The following is a 25,354-nucleotide window of genomic DNA, read 5'->3' on the forward strand; positions in this document are numbered from 1 at the left end:
ACCTTGCGCGTCTTCTCCACGCTGTCCACGAAGATGACCACCGCGGGGTTCATCCGTGCAGCGGACTTAACGCTACCGTGACCGACCAACCCCCCCACGGCCAGGCCAAAGTCCTCCACGGAACACGCGAAGCACGGCGCGAGCTTCAAGCCGTGCTTCTGTGTTAGCCCCGTGAGGTCCATCTGTGCGTGCTGCACGCCGATCTGCTACAAACACGCACAAATTAAGACAGACAGAAACCAAAATCACACACACACACAACCACACATTCACACTAAAAGATCCGAAATTAAACGAAATTACAATCAAACAATTCACCTCACGCCACGCTCCGTTCACTCCGCACTCCTTCCACTTAGAGAGAGAGAGAGAGAGAGAGAGAGAGAGAGAGAGAAAGAGAGCACAGTAGGTTTACCACCCCCCATATTTGCGGGATTTTTGGTGAACAAGTGGAGAGGATAACATCAAACTCAGACATGGTAAGTTCTTCTCATTATTTTCTGACAGATTGAGAGCTTTGGCTAACCCTTCAGAGATCACTATGTCACTATATCAGTGGCTTTTTTGTCCAATATAACTTGATAATATACAAAATTATAACAACTCTTGTTATGTTATTATTGTAAAAGAAGAATTTTAAATAAGTTCAACTAATCAAATGACAGAATTGAACTTTTGTAGGAGCTTGTTCTAAATCCTAATGCAGCTTTCAGGATTCACAAACCTACAGTTTTCTGTTGTGAATACCACGGGTTGAGAGTCACTGTATTCTGAAGTCAGGTTCTCTCACCAGTGGGTTTGTGCAGATAGCTTGGTTTGATTGGCTTCTGACACTGAAAAGAGCTCTGTAAAAATCTCAGATTCACCAACATTGTGAATCATTGGCAACACCGTAATTCATACCACCAATGAAGCCCAGTGACTGAACCCGAAAGCTCAGATTCAACACATTTGACATCTTTGGCAGTGAACATGAACAGGTTATTCATATCTCTATTTACATGGTTATTTATTAATGTGATAAAATGTAAGCATCAGCCAGGCGTTGGATTTAATGATTGCATTTGATGTGACAGTATTACAATTGATATAATCTGGTGTTCGTTGTATGTACTTTGCACTTTATTAAGTGAAGGCCATGTGTGTTTCTGACCACTGTTACATGTTCAATTAGCTGTTTTTTGACATTAATTAGAACGGGTTTATTCCAGTACGGGTTTATCAACAGCTGCCTACAGTCTCTGGTAATGGACAGGTTTGGCGAGGACACCTGGGACAAACTCAGGTCTGGACAAACACACTTGTAAACACACTTTTATATACATTAATATGGCGGTCAGTCCTGCTTTAATAAGGCACCGGGTTGTTGCATAGTTCTCTCCCAGGGGTCCAGGATTCCTTCATGACCTACATGGTTTACGATGACAAGCTGACCCTAAAATTGGTGCAGGAGGCCTGTTCTCTGCTGGGTAAGAGTTCACCTTCCTCTATGCCCAGTGTTTCTAATCGTATTGTGGACATTTCTGATGCTATGACTACCATAAATATGTTTTTTTCTGTTGTGGTAATTTATGTCTTTAGGGAAGGCGGTTATATCTAGAGGACACATATGTTCATCATCTCAATGGGAAATTTGACTTTTATCTAGTCTAAAAGTCTAGTGATGTAATTAAAAAAAAGTTATTTAAAACACATTGTATTTGCAACAAATAATTTATGCCAGACATTGCCTTAGTTTGCTGCTTTTTCTCCATGTAGTCTTCTTGCCCTATTAACACTTACTTGATTGTCAATGTTCCCAATGACATCTATAATACCAGTGCTTGTTTTGGGATTTTTGCCCTCATATAGAATGTTTATTTTTCTTTACGTTACAGAATATGGTGCTTATTTGATGGGATGTTTTTATTTGTCACATCCTGTGGTTATGTTTTAATGTACCCCCTATGTAGGAGATACACATTATTTTGTCATGAGTATGATTTGATTTATACATGACATCAGTACTGCAGAAACATGCATGGTCAGTGCATGGTCAGAATATGCCCCACAACACATGCATTAAGGAGGAGTAGTTTGCAGATTCAATTTCAATTAAATTCCATTCATTTAATTTTGTATAGCCCAAAATTGCAAATTATAAATTTGCCTCAGAGGGCAGTACACATGTGACATCATCTGTTCTGAAACCCTCATATCCCCTCACATCCCAAGTGTCTTGCTCAAGGACACACCAACACACAGGGCCGATGTTTTGAACCACAGATCTGAGTGAAGCATACGCTGCTCTTCGCTGAACCACAGTCACCCCAAACAACATAACAGGAACTGTTTACTCAACACTTGCTAAGCTCCTCCCAAGGGTCTGATTATCTGGACTGTACATACTTTTGGGAATATGCTGTACATAAACATCAGTTTGCTGACAAACAGGTGTTCATTGGTAGGCCAGACCACAAAATAATAAGTGATGTATTTTCATAGTCCTCCTCTGTGACAGTATTTGTTTGTGTGTGTTCTTTTGTTTCAGATGTCTCTGCTGAGGTGTTTCTGAAGCTTTTTGGAGAGCATTTCTTTTTGTTCTGTAAGAAAGCAGGCTATGACACCATGCTGAGGACCCTGGGAGGAAATCTCATTGAATTCATTGGAAATCTGGATGCTCTCCACAGTTACTTGGCTCTGTCCTATCAGGTGTTCTCATGTGTGTGATTATTACAGTGCTGGCCAACAACTCCTTCTGCCAAAAACAAAGAACCACAACTACAATGCACTGCAGCCTGTAACCAGATAAGAACATTACACTACCAACATTTATATTCATTTATTTTTTATTCATTTATATGAGTATAACCCTCAAACATCACACACATCCCCAAAATGGACCGCTAACAATCTACTGACAACAGACTACAAATCACACACATCTAAAGCTAGACTTTGGAGGAGTGCTTCCATTTACCATCATTATCCAAACAGAAGCAGCAGCAGTATCTCCACTCTTCACCTCCTCAATGTTCATATTAGATAAGACTCAACCAAGCAAATGGTACAACAGAGAAATCATGGAGGAAAGCCTGTGGCATCTAGCATGTTTAATACATGCCACATAGGAGAGGATTTGCTTCCAAAGTTCTGAGCCCAAGCAGAAAGCAATGGTTTCAAAGCAAGAATGTAGACTTCTGAGTCATTAAATCTACTTTAACTCCTGCCTCAATAAAACCCACAGGTGTGGCCAATGCTTTATATGTTCTCATAAATGGTACAACTGATTAGGATAGTCCAATTCCAGATATCTAGAACTCTCACATGTGACCTGGACCTTGACATGAAGTAGCATTAAACATATATAAACATCCGTTTTATGTATATGTAGATTAAAGATACCACTCCTACGTGCCGTAAGTCATTTTTATAAACTGAACTGACACTACAACAGAATCTGAACGTTTTTTCTTTCTTTAAGGAAATGAATGCGCCGTCTTTCCGAGTGGAGATGACCGACGATGCGAAGATGCTACTTCATTACTACTCTGACAGGAAGGGCTTGTACCACATTGTGCCTGGTAAAACCATCAACATTTCCTCCTTCCGCTGCCTTCATCCTGATCTGAAATGTTGCTACTAGTTATAAAAAAATCTGCTATCCGATAATACACAAGGTATATTTACTTGTATGCACCAACGCTATCAGTGAAGGGACAATTATTGTAAAAGTAATTACATTACTTTACAGGGATGAAGTAAAGATGAAGACGGGTTGGCATGGAAAAAAACTCTTCTACGTCCTGTCTCGACAGGCCACATTTTTTTGAGGAATTAACATACCATGTCAAGGACCATGATAGTTTCAGAAGATAACGTCATCTTTCTCCCCCATGCTCCCATTCCACATCCAGTTTTCCAACCCATCTCCTACTTCCTTCCCGTCTGACCAACTAAAATGTCCCTTTACTAGTAACCTCTCTAATGTTTCTTAATGTTTCAAGCTACTTAATGTTGTAGTCTTTTGTTATGCCGAAAAACATTTAAAAAAAATAGGACTATAAGTCTTGTTGATATCCAACTATTGTTCTTCAGTTTTTAAATAGACATATGGTAATGTGCAGTACTTGTAGATATAGCTTTCCTAGTCTTCCAACCGGTCACAGCTCTCTAACATTAAATGTTATTGTTGTGCACAGTTTATGAGTGATATCTGGTTATTAGCTAGTGTGAAACTAAATCCTTGACATCAATAGAATTATTAGTTATCAATTAGATAATCCACAAAAAAAATAATAATGAAGCACCACCCTAAAACGGGCTATAACCAAACTATAAATCAAGTCTCATAATTGATGTTCACACCTTAAGACTAAATCATTTTAAGTTGAAGTTTGAATCCAGCCATTGTCATTGCACATATATACAAGGCAATCACAAGTGTAACGGTCTTAAATTATTTTATTACCAACAATATTGATTGAAGTCACAGACAGACAACACACTCACACGGTTTTACCGTTTAAATACTTTTTATTTAATTTCATACTTTATTTTCGAGTCCCATTCTCCCACCTGCACTCTCCTGCCAAGCCTCTGAGTGCCTGGTCGAGTCTCTGCTGCCAGTCTCACTGCTTATATGAGACAATAGGTTAAACATTAAAGGAATATTCATGCTGAATTAAGGGCTCTGCAGCTTGTAAACATACAAAATCACTCGTTAAACAATACATTACATTACATGTCATTTAGCTGACGCTTTTATCCAAAGCGATGTACAATAAGTGCATTTCCACATAGAGATACAAACTCAGAAGAACAAGTAACAAGAAGGTTCATTTTTCATCAAATAAGCAGTTTCAAAACATGTTATAGAAAAGTGCCATTAAGTACAATTTAAGTGCTACCATTTGTTAGTGCTACGGTTTGCTCGTGTTTTAGTCAAGGTAGAGTCTAAAGAGGTGTGTATTGAGTTTTTGACGGAAGATGTAGAGGCTCTCTGCAGTCCTGATGTCATCGGAGAGCTCATTCCACCATCTGGGAGCCAGGACAGCAAAGAGTCGCGATCTCGCCGAGTGCTTTTCTCTCAGTAAGGGAGGAACAAGCAAATTGGCAGATGCAGATCGGAGTGTGCGGGTTGGGATGTAGGGTTTCACCATGTCCTGGATGTAGACCGGTCCCGATCCATTCACAGCATGGTACGTCAGTACCAATGTTTTGAACTGGATGCGGGCAGCCACTGGTAACCAATGAAGAGAATGGAGAAGTGGTGTGATGTGGGAGTATTTCGGAAGGTTGAAGACTAGTCGAGCGGCTGCATTCTGGATGAGCTGCAGTGGTCGTATGGCGGTACCTGGGAGACCTGCCAGGAGAGAGTTACAGTAGTCAAGGCGGTAGATGACAAGAGCCTGAATCAGTATCTGTGCCGCCTTCTGAGTGAGAAGGGGTCGTATTCTCCTGATGTTGTAGAGCGTGTATCTACAGGATCGTGTTGGGAGTCAAGTGTCACGCCGAGGTTCCTGGCATTCTGAGTGGGCGTTAACACGGATTCGCCGAAGTTAACAGTCAGGTCCTGAGTGGGCGAGTTTTTTCCAGGGAAGAAAAGTAGTTCGGTCTTGTCGGGGTTGATCTTCAGGTGATGAGCGGACATCCACTGGGAGATGTCAGTCAGACATGCAGAGATCCGTGCCGCCACCAGAGTGTCCGAGTCGGGGAAGGAGAGAATTAGTTGGGTGTCGTCGGCATAGCTGTGATAGGAAAAACCGTGCGAGCGAATGACGGAGCCAAGGGAGTTGTTGTAAATTGAGAAGAGGAGGGGACCCAGGACGGAGCCCTGAGGAACTCCAGTAATAAGTGGACAAGGTTCCGACACTGATCCTCTCCAAGTTACCCGGTAGGTGCGACCATCAAGGTAGGCTGAGAGAAGAGACAGCGCGGATCCTGTGACACCAAGTTCCTGAATACAGTCCTCATGAAAAACTAAATGATGAAGCCATGCTAAATGATGAAGCCATGCTTATCTAACTTGTACCCAGACATCTAACCCTTAATGTGAATGCCAAATTTTCATGTGTTTCAGTCACTCAGCGTCTGCTCCGTTGTTTGTTGTGAAAATCGTTAGTGAGAAAACAGGGTTTTTTATTCAAAAGCCTGATTTGAAAGAATGCTGGTATCTTCTTATCTGTGGATTGAGAATGTACTGTACAGTTTCATTGCGGATAAACACACTTTGTGACCGCTTGCTCACAGACTTTTTGGGAGCAGCGAGAACGTGGTTTGAAGAAGGATTTACTAGCGATACTGTAGTCTTATCTTCTCACTGAAAAGGGTTGGATTGGAAAGCACTTAACAGCTAAAAGATTATAGCTCCGTGGTCTACTACTATCATCGACCAAAGCCAAAACGAAAAAAAGTTTTAGACATGATTTGTATCATCTCAGTCCAGAGCACAGTGAGCCCCGTAATGTCTGTGACTTGACTAGACGGAACTCAGTGTTGATTTGAAGCAAGTGAGAAATTCCCCATATGTGTAAATCAACATCCTGAAGCAGCACTGAAGACCACAACTCAGCATTTTGTTTCAAGCCAGGGGCCGTCAAACTACTACATCCCCCTTTTGATCTAAAAAAGCTAACTAAGGGCTGAACCATGCATCTTGGTTAACGGAGTTCATACAGTTCATATAGCTAATTATTCACAGATGCTGTACGATCTGGGCAGAAATTGAGACAGGGTCTTGGCACTGCTGACAATTATACATATATTTTAAAGCCATAGCAAGGCAGTATTCCTCATACACTAAATTGCAGATCATGATGTGGTGATAACATCCACATCATTGAATAGTTAATCATCAAAATGAGACTCCCAGTGCGTCTCCTGCTCCGCAGTATGCCGGTCGCATGAATGAAGGACTCTGAAGGACTCAGGTCAAGGTCCACCAAACTGATGGCGAGATGGAGCAGGGACCCAATACTATATATATAGCATAAAATTGTGTTTAAAATATACTGGGGCTAGTCCCATGTATAAACATAGCTAACCCGTTATTATGCATTCAATACTAAGCTATTCAAATAATACACAGGTTCATATATTCATTAACATTTTTATTGTACAAGGTTTGAATATATAGGCTCACACAGAGATTATTGAGATTGAACACACCCTCAATCATGGGGAACAGCAGTTTGCCCCATTCTATGTTTTTTCCACATGTCAAATGACTGAAACCCAAATCATCTTTGGTAGGCAATACATTGTGTTTATTGATAAAATAGATACCCTACGGAAACAACATGGTTTGCAGTTTGTTGTGACTGGGAGTGTGCCTTTTAGGGCCTCAAAGCTCCCCAGCTTGTTTGTAGGAGCGGACAGTAAAATCAATGTGCATTATTTGTAGTGTCACTTCAATATTCCTTTTATTGAGTGGTCAGCAATAGAAACATAAATAATACCCATTATAAAAATTTGTTTCATTTTGTTATTCGTAATCCGTAATGCATTTTGCGGTTGAAAATAGTCTCACCCTTCTGCTCTCAAAAGTTGGTTGCTCGAAGGTTTATCCGTTCTGGATATACTTGTATAAGCAGTGGGCAGCTATATTTACTATTTCCTACAAAGTGATCCGTCATTAACTCCGTACATGTCTCCAACTTGCTGCAGGTATCATCGAGGCGGTTGCCAGAGATTTCTTTGATAGCAAAGTGACCATGACAGTTGTGAATCAAACAGATGAAGACGAGCGCACAGGGAAGAAGGAGCATGTTGTGTTTCTGGTCAAACAGACAAACCAAACTAGCAGCACTGGAGGCCAGGATCTTTCCATGCATAGAGAGGTGGCTTTCTGTGGGTGTATTTACCTGAGCTGTTTCTATATGCATATTTGTTGTGTTTTTAAATCTTGGCCCACCTGTCCCCAGGAGGCATTACTCAGATCGATGAGGGTCCGGTGTGGAACATTTGCTCGGACAAAGAGCGGCTGGGACCTGATCAGAGCTGTGGTTCTCTCAGAAAAAGGTTTTCTTTAGGATTTTAAGTTGATGATTAAAATAAAACTCTGTCCACTGATCTGACAAACTGCAACGTAGAGCAGAGTTAAACAAGACAAGATAAGCTTACCTTATTTTGTTGTCTCTTGTTCCTGGGGTTAGCTTCACTTCCTGCCTTGTACTGTGATTGTCTGCAGTGTCGATGTTTTTTTCCACCTGTGTCCAATCACCTGCACCTCCCTTGTGTATTTAAGCCCTGTATGCCTGGTGCCCTTGTTGCATCATTGTTTACTGTTTGCATGTTTCATGTCTACATGTGGTTGGTTATCTGTACCTGTCTGCGTTTTTGGCCACGTATTTTGGATTGATTAAAAGTAACCTTTTGTTTTGGAACTCTGCGTCTGAGTCCCGCCTGCCTACCTGCACCAGCCATTCTGACAATCCTGAGTTCAGCTCTGTATTTAATGCAGCCAGGAGATTTATATCTATCTTCACATTTAACTCATGGAAAGATGGTATAGACACCATATTAGTGTGTTTCCCATGCTGAACTATTCATGTAATTGATGGGTGACATTGTGTTTTGCGACTCCCTCACATTAAGTTAGTAAAGCTGAATCTAGTGAGGAAACGGCAGAAAACAAATGTTGCTACAGTAATCACTAGTAAAAGATCTTCAGGGCTATAACTTAAATGTCGACCTAGGTTAATCCATTTACACACCCCAGGATGGCGTGTAGTTCAGTTATCAAACAAAAGTAAAAGAAGATAACAAAGTGTAAGTTAACATCTTCACCCTAAATTATGAGATAGAACAAATCCTGTAATCCACTGCTGTAATCCAGTTCTATGGGAAGCTTTAACACTAATGCGGTTGTATCTCATTTACTTTCTAGAGAGTGTGCACTGCACCTTCACTCCATGTTACCCGGACAAGCTGTGGGTGGAAGAGAAGGCTTTTTGCAATGCGTTTCCCTTCCATATGGTGTTTGATGGGGACGTAAGGCTCCATTTGTCTGTGTGCATCAGCTCCGTCAGAGTATTGTAGTCTTTCTTTGTCAAATTTATTGGCACACTTTGAGGTTTTGCTCAGACTCATTATGCTTCCGTATGTCTCTGTTTTGGTTCTCCATTCTCAGCTGAAGGTAAAACAGATGGGGGTGAAAATACAAAAGTTTCTTCCAAGTCTACATGCCAGAGATGCTACTATGGACCAAAACTTCACGATTTTGCACCCACAGGTAACACACTCACAGAGCCAAGAGTTCTGACTGTTTGCGAACGGAGTTTAGAATTGGGTGAAATGTTGCAGTATGTATGTTCATTAAAAAGGAGTAAAGAAATAAGAATAGAAGAAGAGTGCATTAGAAAGAAATCAGAGCTGGGTGATCCTGGCCAGAGTCCTGAGCAACCGTGACCTCACTAGCGCCACCACGCATCTTAAACTAATATGGTACTTGTCTAAAGTACAGGGAGTGGTTCAATTTGTGTTGGTATTTGATTCCCAGATGGCAGACTTCCCCAGGAGTAGTTAAGACCACACTAGTACAAAGAGGGGTACCATCTGATTATATAAATATATTAACCGGTAACATTGCAATTGTATATAGTGTTTTTTATGTTGCACATTGATCTAATTTTGTCTCACCCTGCAATACCTAAGTTGATTTGCTTTAATCCAAATAAAAAATTGTAAGTCCAAAAGACTTTAGTGCAACATTAAAGCAGTATTGTGTATCTTCTATTTCTGTCCTCCAGGTTACTTTTACTATTGAAAGCATTATGAAATTCATCAACAGTCAGTTTGTCTTGAAGAGCTGCAAAGATAAAAACACCAGGCTCCAACTAAGAGGTGGGTTATAATAAACAGTAACACATTATTTTTTAAGTCATGAGACTTGAGCATGTGCTGCTTTTGAGTTGTTTTGCCAGTAAGGATCCTAACAGTAGAAATAAACATATTTTTGTTTCCCTCAGTGTTTCATTCATCTGTGGTTGAGTCTCAATTCTGATCCCTAACAATATAACCTGGCCATGACAGATTCAGCATATACAGACCCACTCTAACCTGTGATCCAGAACCAACGGCTCCACTAGCACAAACACCTATTCCCTTGACGCCTCCATGCAGCAGTTTTATACTAACCGGGGGAGTTTGAAGTCATCCCTGGAGAATATGATGAGCTTGTTCTCCCACCAGTCACGAGGAGTATTTGGGGCTGCTGCTGTCCATCCTGCCGCTGCCCAAAATCCAAATGACTCTTCGAGTCACACTCCCATGCACCAGCTCAAAGGGATCCAGATCGAAATTGCTCCCTTTTGTTTGAACTGAATCCTTCATTCTATGTTACGGAGAAAGCAAAGGTGGCTGCTGTGATTACCTACTTCACAGGTAAAGCTCGGGAATGGGCCACAGCTGAATGGGCTAAAAAGGCACCAATCTGCCAGTTCGCAAACTTTTCACTAGCCCTAACAAGAGTGTTTGGTGAATGGACTTGTACAGCGCTTTTCTAGTCTTCTGACCACTCAAAGCGCTTTAAAACCCATTCATACACTAATGACAGGACCTACCATACACAGTGGCACCTGTCCATTAGTTAACTAACATTCACACACTGTAGTCACAGCTACAGGAGCAATGCTGGGGTTAAGTGTCTTGCCCAAGGACACACCGACATGCAGGTTAGCCGGGCCTAGGATCGAACCGCCAACCCTTTGATTCGAAGACGACCACGCTCCCCACTGACCGCAATTTCATTTGCACGTTAGCTGCCAGGAGCAGATATAATTACACTGTTGCCGATGATTTTCACTATGGCCTAACAGAGAACATGAAGGATAAGCTAGCCCCTCTTGACCTTCCAGAGGACCTGGATTCCCTTGTTGACCTGGCAGTCAAATTGGATAACGGACATGTGGAGTAAAGCAGAGAAAGTTCCTCCAACGTTATCCATCCCACAGAAGCAGTTGCAATGGTTCCTGGGGTTTGCTAACTTTAATGGACGTTTCATCCATAATTACAGCTCCATAGCCTCCCCTCTTCATGCTCTCACATCCACAGCAACCAGCTTGCAGTGGACACATCTCCACAGAACAGGCCTTCCGGGACTTAGAGAAAACGTTCTGTTCCGCCTCTATCCTGACTAACGCTGACCCCAAGCTTCAATTCATTGTTGAAGGGGATGCCCCTGATCTTGGGTGGGAGCAGTACTGTCTCAACGGCCTGCGGTGGACAAAATGTTCCTCTTTGTGCATTCTTTTCCAGGAAATTGTCACCCGTAGAGAAGAACTACGATGTGGGCAATTGAGAGCTACTATCCATCAAGCTATCCCTAGAGTCGTGGAGCATGATGTTGTTTTCTACTGTGGCGCAGTTCACATCACACTTTTGGATGTTTTGCTCGCTGGTCGGGACCAAAAATGACCTGTTGCAGAACTTTGACAGACAATATAGACAAGTAGAAATGAACTTCGCAAGGCACATTGTGTGATAGAGGTAACTCAAGAGGAGGAAGAGGTAGTAGGTAAGAGCAGGCAAATTATCTCCATTACTTCCTCCAGGTCAGATGCTGTGGATGGAGTCTCTTGGCTGTATGTTGTACCTGTGTTCTCCGAAGCTACGAAGCCTTCAGGAGCTCCAAGAGGTTGGCCTCCACCTGGCTGACCTGGCCCAGCACGATGTTACCAGAGACTTAGTTCTCCTCAATCAGCAGCGTCTAGCAGAGATGGAGCTCACTAACCAGCTGGAAAGGAAAAAGGTGGAACAGAAGCTTTTATTTTGTAGTTTTGTCTCACAGCTGTTCCAGTTTGAAACCATAATAAGAAGCTGGCCTTTCTTCAATTCTGCATAACATTTTAGCATGTCAGTGTTCATTGACCAAAACATGTCATGTAAAATTGGTTGATATGTGCAGTCAACCAGAGTGACAGTTTAGAATGAGTCACCTGCACCAGGCGTATCTGCAGGTGGTCTACTGCCATGATCATATCTTTATGTATTTTGGCACCATTCTTAAGAAACATTATAACATTATTAATAACAGGTATAATCGGCTATGATTATGTCTTTTCAGATTGCATGTTAATCACAACTAGAAGTCTTTGCTTAAAGTTTGAACGTGGTTCATTATTATTGTTCAGTGCACATCTTCAAAGACTAACAAAATAGTCTGAGAGTGTAATAAATTGAGCATACCAAGTAAGGCAATTTGTGTTTAATTAAAACTTTCGAACAACATTGTTGCCTGATTATTGGGATGACAAAAGTTACTTTCCATAGTGGCTGAATGCTAAGAAGCACTGTTATGGCAAAGAAACATTCTACTAAACACAAATTTCCTTACTTTCTAATACAGAAATGTTTAGAACGACACACCTGTCTATACACCATATATTATCCAGACTTAAATATTATATGTATTTAAAGCTACCATTAGATTGATGGTGGAGACATTTATGTTTCCAGGAATATAAATTAAAGCAGCTTTGGCCATCCCCGTAATCAGGTAACAATGTAGTTTAAATGCTTTGACTAAGCATCAGTTACCTGATACAACACTATCCCCAGTGGTGTTTATATGAACCATTTTTAACGGAAAATGTTTTGCATCTGATTATAGTGACAGTAAAGTTATGCTTTTATACAGAAATGGAAATACTAAATGTTTCATATGTGGGTCTGTCGACAGGAGGAACTGAGAATTCTGTCGCAGCACCTGGAGAATGAAAAAGAGAAGTCAGAAACTCTGCTGTATGCAATGCTGCCACGTCACATAGCCAATCAGCTCAAAGATGGAAGGAGCGTAAAGGCGGGTGAGTTAGTCCAGTGTTCCCAAAGCATAGGGCTGCATACCGGTATTGCTTGACCATATGGTAGCGGGCCGCAGAGAAAACCCCTTTATTAAATGTATTTTATTTGACATATCTTGCTGAAAAATAGTTTATTTTGAAAAGTTACTGCATTCTCTCAATTACACGCGCTTGTCCCTCATGTCCCAAGCGGCGCCCAATCATGGTTTTGCCGTTCAGTTATTTTTTCATGTTTATCTGCTGTATGCAATGCTGCCTCGTCACAAGGCAAATTGGAAGGAGCGTTATTTTATTTTTTTATCCGCCACACCTCGAGCGTGGTCGGCGAAAAATTGTTCAACATGAAACCGATCCGCAAGGCAAAAAACGGTTGGGGGCCGCTAAGTTACTTTTTCCAGTTGGCCATCTATGTCTGTTCGTTATTCAGTGTTTTTTTTTTCAGGGGAGTTTGAAGTGTGCACCATTTTATTCAGCGATGTGGTGACCTTCACAAGTATCTGCGCTGCCTGTGAGCCTATCCAAATTGTTCACATGCTCAACTCCATGTACTCCAAGTTTGACCGACTCACCAGCATACATGACATCTACAAGGTATTATCTCTCTGTGACATTTGTTCTCCACAGGAGGTTCATGATGTTGAATGGGGTGAAATATTTCTGTTTTCTCTTTTTTATTTCCATAATTTCCCAAGTTTGCTCAATTAATCGATAGGAAGGGATGACAATGTTTCTAGAACACAAACACAGTAATTAACAATGATTTACCTAGGAAGTTATTAAAACCTGTGTCATATTTGCTGAATCCTTCATAAAGCATTTCTGAATCTATGTTTTGTTTTTATATTTATTGTTAATATAAAATTGTTTATTTAACAAATTAAAAGTAAAAAATACAACATCTGCATTTTGTACGCTTAAAAAGCAGAACGCTTAAAAAGCATACTAGCATTTCCCTGGTACATGTTGTTGGGATCGGTGTAGGGGTATGTCTGGTTGCCTCTCCTCCTAGTGTAAAACTGTATTATTCATATATATAATAATTATTATATCAATATAACTATGAATAATCACTACAAAACAAATAACGGGCACCACCCTAAAAACGGACTGTAGCCGTGATAGTGCTACGCCGTGTGTTCTTGTTTTGTAGTTTCATGTCTCTTGTGTCCCTGGGGTAACTTCACTTCCTGCCTTGTCCTCCCCGTGATTGTCTGCAGTGTCGATGATTATTTCCACCTGTGTCCAATCACCTGCAGCTCCCTGTTTATTTATGCCATGTCAGTCTCTTGTCTCGTGTTGCATCATTGCATGTTTGCCTGTCTATGCGTTGATGGCACCATTGTCACAGAGACATCGTGTTTTGTTTGTCCCCCTTGATGGATTTTTGGACTTTTGATTTTAGATTCATTAGAAGGTCCTGCTTCTGCCTGCCTGCACCACCCTGTGACAATGCACGCACATAATTGATAATTAAAGTGCAAGGAATTGAAGGTTTAACTTTAATTGCCTATAATTCCGGCCACCATCAAAGTACATATACATTTATTTACCTGATTCAAAGAGACATAAAAGTGCATTTAATCAAGAGGGAACAACAAGAAAAACTAAAGTACAAATTCTTCAAGAAAGCCACACTACAAAAATGTTATAAGTAGGTGCCATCGTAAGTGCCAATAATGTGCTGACTAGTCCAGATATAGTTTCTAGCGGTGCGTTTTCAGTTTGTTTCGGAAGCTGTCTTCGCTTTCTGCTGTCCTGATTTCATTGGGTATCCAGGGCAGCAAACCATATGGATTTTGTTGATTGTTTCGCTCTCTATGAGGGAGTGAGCGTGCAGGAACGTGATGTTTGACTATGTTCTGGATGTGAACTAGACCTGGGGAGTATTGCACAAAAGTAGAATAAAGAAATCCGGGCTAAGTGATAAAGTGCCGCTTGACTTTGTGTTGCAAGTTTGCCGAGTCGGCTGAGAAGGAGGCGCTAAGTCGATTCAGGTGTACATAGTTGGGATAAGTGCGCGTCCACGGCTTTCTTAAGTAGACCACGGTATCGAACACAGATTTACTGATGCTGAAATGGGGAAGACGCCGCGCAGCATATTTCTCACCCACTGATCAGCAACTGATCAAATATTTAACAAAAAAAGGAGCACGGCAACAAAATTACAAAAAGGCTGGCAGACAATCGCGGACTAACTGAACGCAGAAGGATTTAAAAATATCTACTTACTAGGAAAGTTGTACACTCCGTTTTAATTGCTTTTAATATGATTGTTTTATGTGTTGGCTTTATTGCTGTATCTGTGTTCATGTGCTAAATGCGGTGGTTTAACTGCAAAGTGTCTTTGAGTAGCAACATGTAAAGCACTATAAAATGTATGATTATTTAGCCTATACTTTGCCTTAAAAGTGAGCAGAGGGAATTAAGGTTCCTCTGGAAATTTACACTAAAGACTAATTTCAAACCCTTATTCACAATGCAAGAATATGTTTTACAAAATGCACAAATCTCTATAAACTGTGTCAAATTCTAAATATCTTTCTAAAATAATGTGCACAGAACAAACAAGACTGGAGAAGATCCTGGCAACAGGTCAAGATAAAATATAAAAACATATAAACACCAGTTTGCAAATGGTGTAGAAATGACTTGCAAGATGCCTGCTCACATATTTAATCTAAACTGATTTTAACAGCTAAAAAGGCTCATTTGTCTGGCACTGGAGGGGTGGGTGGGTAGCAACACCATGCATGTTTTACCCTAGCTAAGGAATTGGCCCTTGTTTTAAACCAAACAAGGCCTGGGAGGGACTCGGATGGGACAGCTACCCAATGTGCTCCCCCTGCAGAAACTGTCCTCTTAATTTTACAGTACTGCACATCAAACTCAATCACCCATTTATACACATGTGGAAATCCCCTTTGATGTAACACATTCTTCTGTGGCCAGGGAAGGTAATAAAAATGTGTGCCAAGGACAGTGCCAAACACACACTTCTGACAAATAGTGAATTTATTTACAGGTTCCTCATATAAAATGTGCAGTGCCATACAGAGCATCTGTGGGATGGTGAGAGCTTTGTGCTGGTCCCATCAAAATCGTCCTCATCACGTTTACAATTGTTCACTCCTCAGTGCGCAGTTTCGCCCAACAACAAAACGCCCGCAATGACTAATACACCCCCCCCCCCCGCGCGCCTCCCCGGTATTTCAACATGCTTATTATCCGCCGGACCTTCTTGCGGTCTGCGAAATATTGTCTGACATGAAAATGGTCCGTGAGGCGAAAAAGGTTGCTAAACAACTGCAATAGTAGATTTTAAAACCAAACTGGTGAGAGCAATATTGACAAGTAATGCATGTTAATAAAAATAAATCAGAACACACAACAACGGAATAACTGTTAAATACATTTGTTTTGGATCAGAGCGGCAGCTGATTTAACACATGAGACTGCAGGATTAATCTTAGCCTGGTCTGGAGCAGGCTAGCTTGGCCGGGTTTAATTCAACTTGCTTTCGTGCAACCAAGTTGGAGCTAAATTCCTTCAAGATAACCTGGATAGCCCGACTTAGTCCCTTATCCGGATTTCGTGCAATAGCCCTCAGATCTGTTCGCTGCATGCTTCACTAATACCAATGTATTTGTGGGCAGCCAATGGTAACCAGTGAAGGGAGCGTAGTAGTGTGGGTGTATTTGGGTAGATTGAAGACCAGTCAAGCTGCTGCATTCCGGATGAGCTGCAGAGGTCTGATGGCACTGGTAGGTAGACTGACTAGGAGGGAGTTACAATAGTCATGCTGTGAGATGATCAAAGCATGTACCAGACCATGCATTCTCCTGCTGTTGTGCAGCATGTATCCACAGGAACGTGTTGCTGTAATATTGGCAGCGAGGGAAACTTGCCTGTTGAGTGTCACACAGAGGTTCCTAGCAGTCAGGGGTGAGCTCAGGACAGAGTGGTCAAACGTGACGGTCAGGTCGTTCGTGCAAGTGTCTTTTACTGACTGATATTGAGGAAAAGACAGGATTAGTTGGTTGTCATCAGCATAGCTATGGTAATATAAGCCATGTGAGTGGATGACACAGCTGAGATAGTTGGTGTAGAGAGGGGACCTATATGTAAAACTGCTCCTTGAACAGTTTATTAACTTCCAACAATAATGTATACTATTTCAAATCAACAAACTATTATACAATATCCAAACAACAAAATAAATTCTAAACTCATTCATGGAGGGGGTGGAGTGTGTGTTTTGGTGATAGTGTGTGGGTAGGGTAGATATGTAAGGAAGGGGGCCAGCTGGAAGCTAAGCCAACAACCAGATGCAGGTCATGTTTGGCTACAAAGTGGTGGTGTTCCTAGGCGGCAGTGTTTGTTGACAAAATGTGTTACCTGCGAAGTTAAACCTCTGTAGGTAAACCTACACTGGGTATGGAGTATTTAGACCCCTTTTACATTTTTCACTCTTTGTTTCATTGTAGCTATTTCTTAAAATCAAAAAAGTTGCTGTACACTCAGCACCCCATCTGGACCGAAAACAGAAATGTAGAAAATTTTGCAAATGTATTAAACAAAAACTGAAATTTCACATGGTCATAAGTATTTAGACCCTTTGCTCAGTATTGAGTAGAAGCACCCTTTTGAGCTAGTACAGCCATGAGTCTTCTTGGGAATGATGCAACACATTTTTCCCACCTAGATTTGGGGATCCTCTGCCATTTTTCCTTGCAGATCCTCTCCAGTTCCGTCAGTTTGGATGGTGAACATTTGTGGACAGCCATTATAAGTGTACACATCATTTGACAATGAAAAATGTCTCCATTTTGTTTTACTAAAGGTCGAGACTATTGGTGATGCATACATGGTGGTGGGTGGTGTTCCAGTGCCGACAAAAAGCCATGCTCAAAGAGTGGCAAACTTTGCTTTAGGTATGAAGTTAGCTGCCAGAGAGGTCTACAACCCTGTGACTGGTAAACCAATACAGGTAAGACTTATGAATCGAATCCGATAGGAAATGAACTGTATTAGTTTAAATTATTCTTACTAACTAGTATGTTGTCTATGTGTAATGGGGCGACGGTGGCGCATGGAGTAGAGAGGGTGCACCGAGAACCACAAGGTTGCCAGTTTGAACGCTGGCTCCACCATGTCAAAGTGTCGCTGACCAAGACGTCCAATCCCTAACTGCCCCCGCTGTGTCGGTTTGTTAAAAATGTAAAGCCATGGGTTCAAATGCAATGTAAGTTGCATAAGAGTATTTAATTAATTCTGTTTTGAAAAAAAATCTTGTATGACAACAGAAAAAAACAATTGTTAGGTTTTGATAACCAAAAGAACAAAACTACTTGGCTACCAGATTTAGATGAAAAAACAACTTAGGTGGGATTCGACAGAAACTGCTCGAACAACTGTTGAAACAATACAACTTTACAGAGTCAGGACTTAATAAAAAACAAAAACACTCTAATACAACAAAAGAACTCTCGCTCGTTTGGTATGAAAAAATAAATCATGTACTTATGTATAAATAACAAATTAGTCCTCACAAGTTGAAATTTAGCTTAAATCCAGTTGCTTTGTGCCCACTCACTTATGATTAGTCACATTTCACTACATTTTGGTTCACAATCTTCTCACTTATTTACAATTAATGTCTACCACACATTTTGGTTTTGACAGCTCAAATAAATGATGTATGATCAGCACAAATAGCATCCTACCAGTCAAACATGAAAACGTAACTAATTCAAAATTGACTAACAACATTAGTTTAAACTTGGTCCAAATTTATAAATTATGAGCGTCAACTATTTTATTTTAATCTGCATGAACTGAATGTTTGCTGACTTGACACAGATTCGGGTTGGTTAATACATTTTATTAATTTAATTATAGTGGTAAATATAGTGGTAGATAACGTAGTCTGTCTTAACAAGGGTCTACCATTATTCACCCTCACAACCTGGTAAGAGGCGTACGCCACTTCCCACTGTCAGTTGTGACCTAGCTAGAAATACGGCTCCATGCAGAGCTGGATGGAATGTGGTGAGAGAAAAACCTTCTGCCTCTGTCTTTTTTTCAATATATTTGAATGGCAGTACTATCCAGTACTGCCCAAACTCTAAACACAGATTCCACTCTGACATCAGAGTTAAAATGATGTTTAATATGACAAGATGTTTCACTTGCTGACACGCTGTGTTCGTATCTTCCAGATCCGTGTGGGTGTCCATACTGGTCCAGTTTTAGCTGGGGTGGTGGGCGAGAAGATGCCTCGCTACTGCCTGTTTGGAGACTCTGTTAACACGGCCTCTAGGATGGAGAGTCATGGAGTCCCCGACCACATTCACCTCAGCACTTCAACATACAGGTTTGTTTGTGTGTTTCTGTTTCCTTTTTTTGTGTTTTGTTTGGAGCTTTTTTGCAAAAAGATTTGGGTATTTCACTTTGTATTTCCAGGTTTTTAATCCTTTTTTCTGTGTCGCTGCCATTGGCTCCCATTACTACATTAACTTCCAAAAAATTATTGTTAAAATGGACCTTTGCTCTCTCTCCCTCCTTCCTCCACTGACTCTTTTTCTTTCGACTGGAACTTGAATTCCTGGGATTTATATTTGACGGTTCTGCAGGCCGTCAAAGTAGTGTTTTTTTATATTCCTTATACATGGGGGAAAGGCATTTAGCAGGTTTAATAAAATAATAAAAATAATTTGCTACCATACCAACTAATACAGAAAACAATTAAGAGACAGACAGAAGTATATGTCACGGTTTGGTTCTCCTTCCTGTTTTATTTTGCAGTTTCATGTCTCTTGTGTCCCTGGGTAACTTCACTTCCTGCCTTGTCCTGTGATTGCCTGATTGTTTCCACCTGCACCTCCCTAGTGTATTTAAGCACTGTGTCCCTTGTCAAGTCGTCGTTGGTGCACGTCCTTCTGCTTTTGTGTTAGAATAAAGAGCACCTGTTTGAAACTCTGCGCTTGAGTCCTCCCTGCAACCCGCACCAGCAGAATCTTGACAGAATAAACATGTCAGTGGTTTTCTCTCTTGTTTGTGCTCTCTTTTTATTTATGAAACAGAATATTGGGTGCATGAACAGAAAAGCTAGACTTTTATGGAGAGTAATATCCAGAGTAATATATCCAAATTATGTGCAGTAAAAGTACAGCAAAGAAGTCAGAACAGAGACAATATGTTAAACTTATGTTTAACATACTTCTCTGTCCCTTTGTGTCTCCTGAATCTAACCTTTTGCCTCTTCAGTGCTTTGAAGGATGCTGGATTCAGCATTCAAGAGCGTGGGCAGATAGAGGTAAAGGGTAAAGGACAGATGACTACTTACTTCCTGATGGGGAATCTGCTGGTCTCAGAAGATAGCATCATGGGCAGAGCAGGTGGACAGACCTGTATTTACAGAGATGATCTCTATGATCAGAGTCAAAAGGGTAAGTAACAAACATTATAAAAAGATCCTCAATGTAGAATGGGGTCACCCGCCTGAGGAGGTGAGACTTTGGAGCAGATTTAGGTTCGGTGTCCTGCCTAAAGGAAACATTGACATGGACTAACTAAGCCAATTAATGCTTTGATTTAAGAATGTCTCCGCTCTCCGCCTGGCCCAGTGGTAGAGCGGATTAGGTCCAAGTATACAAAATAACAATACGATCACAACTGATGATGAATGACCCAGGATAAAGATTTAACGAATACGTATGAATAGGTAGCATGAGGTTGCTCAGCAGCACGCTGACGCTTTAAATGACTAACGGCATCCCCTTAAGACCTGAGCCAGAGCATGACAAGACTTTCACCCATTACAAATAGAGAAGGAGCTTTAGATTGTCAACAAGTTATTATTGGAAGTATGTGTGGATGAAAAGTTTGGTGAAATCATAAAACCTAAATATGTCTCTTACATTTAGAGTCTGATAGAAAGCCTGGTGAGACAACTGTAACTGTTCTAAAAGACTCATGTTCCGAAGGATGCGTGGACCCGGACCTCAGCCAGCTTTGCCCAATAGCTCCCTTTGCCTGGGACATCAGTCTACCATTTGAGACCAACAAGAACCGCTGCAACAAATCAACAAGCAGCTTTCCAAGCAAACTGTGTGCCTTACTCTGAGAGCACACTGGGCCTCATTTAGCTCAACGTTATCACAGCTCCAATAGATTAAAAGGGAAAACATGAGTATCAGCGAGGGTTGCAAAGGGGCGAAAACTAAAAGTTATGAAATCATTAGGAACCAGCTAAAGTGAAATCATACGCACCTCAGATAGTTTAATTATCAACTGTGTAACCTTCAATGTAAACAATATAGCAACAAATCCATCCCTCCATTGACTAACTATATGAACTAACACTGTAAAGGTGGATAATACCTTGGAGTTGACCATAGCTACTGGCTGGCATCCTTAATCCTGTGGTGACTGTAAAACATTTAGAACAGAGGTACGGGGGGTGGGGGAGGGTTGCAAAATCTTTGATAAAAAAATCTTAATTTTTTTAGTGTCTTCAGAATCAAAATTGTATTTATTTTCTTTAAATACACAATGTAGCTACACATCAGGGGCAGACATCTCAATAATGTGGGAGTATAAGTGCCATCCAAAGATGCTTGAGGATTAAATGTCCCTTCTATATGTATGTTAAACTAAAAAAATAAATCTGTGAATTCTTTGAATAAGTTGGTATTAATTGTTAGCTCAGTGTTGTATGCAATATGTATGATTATAAATGGCAGTGGCACGGCCACCCAGTACTTTCACAATAAAAATGTTAATGAATATTAATGATGTGTGGTTCGTGAACGATTCAGGAATGTTGCATCAAGGACGAATCATTCGCCTCCCGACAGTGTCTTCGGATCAATGTTTTGTTCATTTGCCGGGTACGAGTCTTTGGATCCCTTTTCAAGTGACCTGCATAGGGAAATGATTCGTTCATTTCCCGCCTGGGTCTTTGTACAATTTTGTACAGGGGCGCAGCGCGGACAATACCGTTGACGGGGGCGGACGCTACCTACTGTCGGGGAGGTTGGAGAGGAACACGGCTCGGACAAAAGTCCTATTTTTTTCTTTTATTCAATGCAGGAATTCATTTTTAATTCAGATCTGCTGGTTTACATGCACTAACCTACATTACTGTCATTTAGCTGACGCTTTTATCCAAAGCGACCACAATAAGTGCATTTCCACCATAGAGATACAAACTCAGAAGAACATATAACAAGAAAGTAAGATTTTCATTAAATAAGCAGTTTCAAAACATGTTATGGATAAGTGTTATTATAAGTACAATTTAATCCTCCTGTCAAAATGACCCGCTAGTGTGTTATAAAAAAAAGCAAAAATCCCCTAAACAATATATTTTTAACTTGCAATTTTATGACTTTCCCTAGATTGGCCCCAACAGTGAAATGTTGCTTTTATTCACATTTCCATGTAAGCTGTATAAATAAAGGTACAAAGGGGGTCTTGAGGCAAATAGAGTTGAAATCAAGGTCACAGTTATTTACACACCACAGAATGTTACAGTGTTTTAGTTGTGTCTCAGATCAATCAGTAGCAGAAGTAAACAAGACAAATCAGGTGGTCTTCTCGCAGACTGCTGTGCCTTTGATTAGTCTCCGATCAATTTATAGTAAACGTGAACAAGACAGTAGCAGACGTAAACAACACAAGATAGGTGGCGTTCTCGCAGACTGTCTTCTTTTCAGAGTCTTTTTCTGTGGATTTCCAGAGGTTATAAAAGTGATGCAGATGACAGGACCCTGAATTCTCTCTGTGCTGAAGCCATGAGTGTGCGTTAAAACGTTGATGAGGCTCTTGGAGAGAAGGAGGTCATGCCAGGCTGCACTAATCAGCTATTATGGATCAGCTGTCAGACACAAGACTCTACCGAACACATGAGTGTAGTTTTCTTGTCTGTGTTTTAAAACTGCTCAACTAGCAGTTTACAAAAAGTGTACCTTCTGGGGTTTTAAAAAAAATATGTCGGCAGATTTGTATTGGAGCTTATGGGACAGACTTTGTCTCACTCTCGGGCTCCTCACACAAAAAGTAAATAACTGTGGGATTCCATACTTATACATATACAGTATATCCAATCCAATAATGAAGCCTGATAAGTGAATATTGTGAGGGCAAAAGTGCCATTTTTTTAAACTGAACTTTGACACAGCTTCCACTCTAAGAAACGCAATACACATCAAGGTAAGACTCTTTATATTTATATATATAATTATATATAAATATAATTCTTAAGACTGTTGTCAACATTTTAAAGTTTAAATGGTGTCTCTAGCTGAACGATTGGCGAAGCTGAAAAAGTTGTAAGAGGATTTGAAAATGAACTTCATTGTAAACCATAATAAAAATCACATTATTTTTTGGCTACCCCAAATAGTTTTTCTCCAGAAAGCATTTGTTTGAGGTGTGGATTCTCAGTAACTCACCGTCTGTCTGCCCATGGGAGCTTGTTAGTTGTTGTACCTGCTCCGTTGTCACGGCAACTCGCTGGGGCTCTGTCTGTGACTCACAGCTGATCCATATTACCTGACTAGTGCAGCCTGACATGACCACCTTCTCTCATCATTTCAAAACAACCCCCCATGGAGGGAATTCTTACTCTAATTTTTGATGAGGCCTATCAATTAATAGCTTCTTAGTTTGAATAACAAATATTCTGTCTCCATCATTTCAAAATAAAAGCTGCAATGATTATCTGTAATTTAACCATAAAGCTTAGGATAAAGCTGTTCCGTTAAATACTTTTTCTCTTTTTGCTCTTTCAAATAGTACTACAACCACTACTAATATTTCAAATGGTATTATTACTAAAAAACTTTTACTACTACTAATAATACTAGTACTACTAGTATTTCAACCCCCAAGGAGGGAATTCTTACTGGAATGTTTGAGGCCCATCAATTAATAACTTCTTAGTTTTCTTAGCTTAGGGCGACTGTGGGTGAGCACGGCCGTTCTCCAATCAGAGGGTTGGCGGTCTGATCCCAGGCCAGGCTAACCTGCATGTAAATGTGTCCTTGGGCAAGACACTTAACCCCAGAATTGCTCCTCTAGCTGTGACTACAGTGTGTGAATGTTAGTTACTGATGGGCAGGTGCCACTGTGTATGGTGTTACGGCCAGCTCATTTCGACCGTAACATAAAGAAAACAAGCCCACTGAAATTACTTGCAAGAGTTTATTCAATCTTTTAGAATAACGGTAACTAAACAAACAAAGTCTAGGTTCAAAAACAAAAGGGAGAGAAAAGGTTGGTATGCGTTGGATAAGGAAACAAAGGTAGGCCAGCAGTCGCTCCACTGGAGGAAGGGGGACCTGTGGAGAGGGGAAAACCAAAGTTTTATCCCCTTCACAATCAAGAGGTAATCAGGGAGCAGGGGGTGTGCCATCTCCCTGGAAGACACCGCCACCAGCAGGCAAGCAGACAACGGGCGGGGTCGTAACAATGGTAGGTCCTGTCATTAGTGTATGAATGGGTGAATGATGTCATGTAGTGTTAAAGCGCTTTGAGTGGTCAGAAGACGAGAAGAGCGCTGTACAAATCTATTTTACAAAGTCCATTTAGTTTGAATAACAAACATTCTGTCATTTTCACATTCATAGAAGCTTCTCCCATTTCTGTATTTTCAGCTTTTTCGATTATTTCAGCAATGTTTAGAATAATTTCAGCTTGTTTAATTTCTCTACTTTAAGCAACTTTTTAAAATTTCAGCTTTCTGCATTCCAACCCATTTCCAGCAGGAAATGCATTTTCTAGTTCCATTTTCCAGTGCAGGAGGGAACAATTAGGGACAAGTAGACAATCACTAAAGGAGGACAAAACCCACCAGGGGAGGAAGTGAAGTTCACTCAGGGACACAAAATAATTAAACCAACATCTATGAAAAGGACTTTGAACACCTGGACCAACAGCTGCTTGCGGGTCGTGCCTCGTAACTCTCCTTCGTCCTCCAGGTCCCCACCAGGCGCTCAGGTCTGGTTTCAAAAAGCTTACTTGAGGACCTTCATTTATTGTTGGAATGCTGGAATGCAACGAAGCGTTGGATGAAACATGAATATAATGAAGCAAATATCAAATGAAGTGAAGAATGAAACTTTTTAACCCCAAAATACTTTTCGTCCTTTTATATTTATTTTTAATACATTGTTGTATTTTTCAGTGACCAAGACTTTTTGGAAATTTAAAATGATCACATTTTTGGGCTGATTATGGCTGCATACTTCTTCAGCTGGGGACAGAATCATGACTTGACTTTGTGGGACACCAAAACAAATTTCTAGTGATTTTTATACAATTCAACCACATCTTTTAGCTTAAAGAAAACTAAACTAAGCTAAACTGCACAAAATAACTATTAATTGTATCTTGGATTATCTTTTGTCTCGACCACAGTTTGTCAGGCTGGATCAAGGTCGTAACCACACATTCTGTGGGGGGGTCGTGTCCCCCCAATATAGTGTATGAATCCCCCCTCCTAATTGTACACTTGTGGCGTTGTCATGGTTATCTAACACTTTTTCGTCAGTCAGTTGAGAGCAAGG

At 40.7% G+C, this 25,354-nt stretch overlaps 1 protein-coding gene across 1 annotated transcript; it reads left to right on the plus strand.

Annotated features, from left to right (window-relative positions):
• gucy1b2 (guanylate cyclase 1, soluble, beta 2) lies at positions 1-21,533 on the plus strand. The gene is made up of 15 exons (XM_062561315.1): positions 1-479; positions 1,212-1,285; positions 1,375-1,469; positions 2,531-2,691; positions 3,464-3,563; positions 8,870-8,973; positions 9,113-9,214; positions 9,732-9,825; positions 11,535-11,731; positions 12,662-12,785; positions 13,225-13,373; positions 17,623-17,769; positions 19,001-19,155; positions 20,049-20,230; positions 20,708-21,533. Exons 1-15 carry the CDS (start codon positions 477-479, stop codon positions 20,905-20,907), a joined length of 1,887 nt encoding a protein of 628 aa, XP_062417299.1. The 5' UTR covers positions 1-476; the 3' UTR covers positions 20,908-21,533.
• The last annotated feature ends 3,821 nt before the right edge of the window (positions 21,534-25,354 follow it).

This window comes from Pungitius pungitius, chromosome 3, assembly GCF_949316345.1.
Source record: "Pungitius pungitius chromosome 3, fPunPun2.1, whole genome shotgun sequence".
Taxonomy (NCBI): Eukaryota; Metazoa; Chordata; class Actinopteri; order Perciformes; family Gasterosteidae; genus Pungitius; species Pungitius pungitius.